The sequence below is a fragment of the Saccopteryx leptura genome, chromosome 1 (assembly GCF_036850995.1).
Source record: "Saccopteryx leptura isolate mSacLep1 chromosome 1, mSacLep1_pri_phased_curated, whole genome shotgun sequence".
Lineage (NCBI taxonomy): Eukaryota > Metazoa > Chordata > Mammalia > Chiroptera > Emballonuridae > Saccopteryx > Saccopteryx leptura.
Genome location: NC_089503.1, coordinates 14,993,230 through 14,998,728, shown reverse-complemented (window position 1 = coordinate 14,998,728; position 5,499 = coordinate 14,993,230). Strand labels below are relative to the sequence as shown.

The following is a 5,499-nucleotide window of genomic DNA, read 5'->3' as shown; positions in this document are numbered from 1 at the left end:
CCCATTTTCTTCACCTCTCCCCTCTTCCTAGCACAGCACTGACAGAGAATAGGCAAATAATACACAAATGTAAAATTGTCCACAGCAGCGCTGCTCCCGTGAGCAGACAGCGCCACCTGTTGACCCAAACGTGCACTTCAGTACCTGGAACAGAGCCTTAGCTCTCTGCCCACCACTAACAGATGGACACTGACATTTCCAGGCGTATCCAGTTTCTCCTCACACAAAATTTAGTAATTTCACAATAAGAGCTAACATTACTGAGTACCTAATATGAGAGCACTCTCCTAAATGCTTTTTAATTATGAACACATTTCATTTTACTACTGCTCAATGAGCTCAGTATTTTTCTTACCATTTACGTAGATGGGTAACTGAGGCAACAGGGCAGTAGAACGCCTCGCCCCACACACACTGCTAGAAAATGTCACTTCAGGCCGTCTGGCTTGGTCCTGCACCCGGAAGCCTGAGACTCACTGCCGTTTCCTTCACTCCGTGCCCAGTGACCTGGAGATGTCGCGTTCCAGACTCCTCCCCGACTGGGAAGGCCCACCGCAAAGGTACCGCTATCAGTGACATGGGTGCCAACCGATAGCCCACGTGGCGCGATGGCCCACAGCTGCTGAGGGCTGCCCAGCTCTCCAAGGGCACTCCTCAGGAGGCAGTAGCTGTGGCGGCAGCCTCGCCTCAGTGGACAGCGCCACGCTCCTACTGCTCTGCTCACGACCTCCAGGAAGCAGCAGCTCCTCTGAGCTCCAGCTCCTAGGACCTCAGCCACCTGGGTGCAGCAAAGGGGTGGGTAGTGTGTGAAGAGGAGCGCAGTCAGCCCTGGCCGGTTTGCTCAGTGGTAGAGCGTCGGCCTGGCGTGCGGGGGACCCGGGTTCGATTCCCGGCCAGGGCACATAGGAGAAGCGCCCATTTGCTTCTCCACACACACACCCCCCCCCCCCCCCCCCCCCCGCCTCCTACCTCTCTGTCTCTCTCTCTTCCCCTCCCGCAGCCAAGGCTCCATTGGAGCAAAGATGGCCCGGGCGCTGGGGATGGCTCCTTGGCCTCTGCCCCAGGCGCTAGAGTGGCTCTGGTCTCAGCAGAGCGACGCCCCGGAGGGGCAGAGCATCGCCCCCTGGTGGGCAGAGCGTCGCCCCTGGTGGGCGTGCCGGGTGGATCCCGGTTGGGCGCGCATACGGGAGTCTGTCTGTCTCTCCCCGTATCCAGCTTCAGAAAAATACAAAAAAAAAAAAAAAAAAGAGGAGCGCAGTCTCCAACTCAGGCAGGTGCTGACTGGCAGTGGTGATCGCTCAGTCCCCTTCCGCACCACATAGGGTCCCTTCACATGTTCTGTATTTCCATATAATCAAAACACTGCTGCTTCCTTCTTAAATCCAATCTGCTTGCCACTGGCTCTTCTAGATGTTTTTTATATCATCTGTGAAAACACCTGCCTCCACTAAGTTTTGTTCTTTAAATATATATTTATGCTATTAATACTTATTTTACTATTTTACAATTATTTTTATTAATCACTAATTTATAATTATATACTTAATATAAATATAAATGCATATTTTACAAATTATATAATTTATAATATAAATATTAAATCTATTGATACATAATATATAACAGTATATATTGTTATTTAAGTATGTGCATTTAAGAATATAATATATACAGCCATATATATATACATATATGGCTAATATTTACTGAGTACTTCCTATCCCCAGTCATTATTCTAAATACATCACACAGATGAAGCCATTTAATCTTCGCACTAGCCCTGTGAATAGCCCCATTCTACAATGAGGAATCTGAAGCACAGCGACATGATGTGTTCAGGGTCCTACATCAAGCAGCTGACCGGAAGTGCAAACCTGTACCAGTCTAGACTCTTCAAACACTATATTAGACTCCCTCTGCTGGTACAGGCTGCGTCTGCTTCCTTTCCTCCAATGTGCCACGCACACTGCTTTGCACATAGTAGGTGTCAACAAACATTTTTAATATCTATCTATATATACACACACACATACAAACACAGTCGGATACCCATTCTTCGCCTGGCAGACAACCCCAGGCTCCAGGCTCCCAGAGACTCTCCAGAGACAGCCTAGGCCTGGCAGTCTTCACAGATGACACCCAATAGGGACAAGTGGGAAGGGGCAGGGTGCACCTCGGGGGGCAAGGGTCCTGTCCAGGGCCTCACGCAGGCCCAGAGCTCTGCTGCATCCTCTTCATCAGCTCTTCGTCCTGCATGGACAGCTCTGTCAACTTTTTGCCCATCCGCTCATGGATATCCAGGTACTTGGAGACACACCGGTCCAGGCACACAGACTCGCCCTTGGACAGTTCTGCTTCCTTGTAGTGGGGAGGCACGCACTTCCGGTGGCAAGCACTTGTCATTCTGGGGGAAGGAAGGGCAAGGTCAGGTCGGCAGCACTTTGTGGCATTCCTGACCTGCTATACTGATCTCACCTCCCAAGCAGGCAGTGCAAATCCTCAGTCTGCACCTCAACTATCTTGAACGGTCCTCTAGAGTAGGAACTTCGCCTGAGTCCTTGTTTATAACTAATTAAATAGAAACCATTAGTTGAGTAATGGCTATGTTCAAGGAATCATGCTAAGTACTTGATAAGATTTTTATGCAATTCTTATGATAACCATATCGGTTAGTCATGATTATTATCCCCATTTTCCAGATGAGGAGAATAAGGCACAAGGAGCCTCAGGACCACACAACTGGGATGTGAACCCAGGTAGTCTGACTTCACAGCCTACATTTTATAATTACGCTAACATATAGCCTCCAAGGTAAAACAACCAAGCAAGAGAGGATACCAGAGAACTTAAGGCAATAAAAATAGCAAACACTTATTGACTGCTTACTATATGTTGGGCTTGATGCTAAGAGCGTGTCATACATTTTAATATTTAATAATTATAATGTCTCTGTGGGGCAGGCAGTAGTATTATACCTCCACTTGATACATGGTGAAACCACCGGTTCAATACTCCAAGTAACTTGCCCAAGGCCTCAGTAGTAGTGATTGGTGGAGCTTTTAATTGTTCCCAAATTTGGCAAAGTACTGGACCTGACATTGCTATTGCCAGCTGTGGACCCCCAGAAAGTTATTTAATATCTGGAAGCCTCACTGTCCTCCCAGTAAAGTGAACTCAGGTGGATTATTTTAGAAACTAAAAAAGATAACACATGTAAAATGCTTAGTAAGTGCCTGAGGTCGGGTAAGAGTTTAGGAAATGTTAATTAAGTGGGATATGTGCTATTTGTCAAAAGACAAATGCTCAACTGTTCTTGGAACCTAATCAGAGCCTGAACCCGTGCTTCTCTCCTGCTCCGCTCCTTCTTCGACAATTCTATCCCAATCTAAATGCCCAACTCCTAGTGTCCCCATACTGGGTCTGCGTTAGCCTTTAACCATGAGGACTGGGGGGGGGGGGGTCGGGGGGGGGTGTAAAGCTAAGCACCTGCCTCAGACTCCCCTAAACTGAGCAAAGCATTTTTCACAAATTGGCCACCTCTACCCTCCTTAACGGTGACCTTGGATTATTCCCTAAGACAAAGTAGCACAGAGTCGGCTCTTACCTGTTGTACATATCAGCCATCATTTCTACCTCCAGCTCCGCCGCCAGCTGCTGGGCCCTGAGCGGATCCATTTCAGTCCTGCACCGTGAAGGTCTTCTTCCCGCCTCCTAGTTCCGGGGGAGCAGACATCACCATCAACACCCACTTCCCCCGTTCACTTTTCCAATCCAGGGGTTAAAGAATGCGGGGGCATCATAGGGCATATAAGACCGAAAGGGGCCACTGACCTGAGTTCAACCATCCCATTTCACCTATGTGGAAACTGAGGCCCGGAAGGGGAACACTGCCTAGCCGAAGGTCACACAGCACGTCAAAAGCGGGACTGGAAATTGAGCCCCGGGGCCCCGACACCCAGTTTCTCTAGGTCACCTCTATTCGGAAGGCGGAAATACCAGACCGACCAGAAAACCGCGGGCCTGTACCTCCCGGGCCCTGGGAATTCGGCTGTACGCGGAATTAACGCGCCCGAGACCTGGGCCCAGGGGCTGCACCTCTGAAATGGTGGCGCCTTCATCAGGGTCATCTTGAGGTCAGAGGTCACTCACCACAGCCTGCAGCGGTCACAATGCCTCTGGTGTCCCCAACTTCAGGCAAACGCTAGATATCCAGTATCCAGGTAGGCAAAGGCGGAAGCACGTGGGGTAACGTCCAGCAGGAAGTCCCGCCTCCTCTTTGATCCGGGCTCGCTTCCGGAATGAAGTACCCAAGGAGGCGCTGGGAAAATTGGCTACCATAGAGAGGGAGCTGCCCGCCCCGGCTGAAGGCAAAGGCGACTTGGAAATGCTAGAGAGGACTCCCAAATACCATAGAGGCTTGGGCGGAGTGCAGAGCGACTGCACTGCAACCTGATTGTCAAGTCTCTGGAGTTGTCACGGAGAAGTTTGAATTTATTGGTTCTGTAGGAAGGGGCCGGACGACGGAGCTCAATGAACCTCGCCTGCACCCACCCAAAAGATGACGCCTGGGCACGAATCAGGCGTGGAGGAAGAAGAACGCCCCCAATCAATAGTTTTCAGTTTGTGCTGCACGTTAAGGTCACCTAGGACGCTTTAAAAAAAAACCGATGCCCAGGCCTCACTTTATATCACTTATAGAAGAATTTCTAGGAGTAAACTTAAATTTCCCAGGTGTATTAGATGTGCATTAATGTGCATTAGATAACATTCAAAAATTACAATACTATAATCTTGAGGATGTGAAAATGGCACTCTGAAAAAAGACTGTTAAAGATAAAAATAAAGAAAATATGGCTCAATATTAATAATTGTTAAATCTTGGTGGAACTTCAATATACTGTGCTTTCCACTTTTCTGTATGTTTTAAATTTGCCGTAATATAAGTACAAAAATTAAAAAACATAAAGAACAATTATTTTGTTTTTTGTTGCTGAGCATCTTCCCTGGACTAGGTGCTTTAATTACATTATCTATTTTGTTTGTTTTTCTTTTTGGTAATGATTTTTTTTTTTGTATTTTTCCGAAGCTGAACGGGGATAGACAGTCAGACAGACTCCCGCATGCACCCGACCGGGATCCACCCAGCATGCCCACCAGGGGACGACGCTCTGCCCACCAGGGGGCGATGCTCTGCCCCTCCGGGGCATCGCTCTGTCGCGACCAGAGCCACTCTAGCGCCTGGGGCAGAGGCCAAGGAGCCATCCCCAGCGCCCGGGCCATCCTTGCTCCAATGGAGCCTCGCTGCGGGAGGGGAAGAGAGAGACAGAGAGGAAGGAGAGGAGGAGGGGTGGAGAAGCAGATGGGCGCTTCTCCTGTGTGCCCTGGCCAGGAATCCAACCGGGACTTCTGCACGCCAGGCCGACGCTCTACCACTGAGCCAATCGGCCAGGGCCTGGTAATGGTTTTTAAAACGTTTGACTTCGAAATAAGTATAGGTTT

At 49.1% G+C, this 5,499-nt stretch overlaps 1 protein-coding gene across 1 annotated transcript; it reads right to left on the bottom strand.

The window, feature by feature from the left end:
• Nucleotides 1-1,981: 1,981 nt before the first annotated feature.
• TIMM10 (translocase of inner mitochondrial membrane 10) lies at nt 1,982-4,286 on the bottom strand. The gene is made up of 3 exons (XM_066360433.1): nt 4,150-4,286; nt 3,605-3,711; nt 1,982-2,404 (listed from the first exon to the last, which is right to left on the bottom strand). Exons 2-3 carry the CDS (start codon nt 3,673-3,675, stop codon nt 2,203-2,205), a joined length of 273 nt encoding a protein of 90 aa, XP_066216530.1. The 5' UTR covers nt 3,676-3,711; nt 4,150-4,286; the 3' UTR covers nt 1,982-2,202.
• Nucleotides 4,287-5,499: the final 1,213 nt, after the last annotated feature.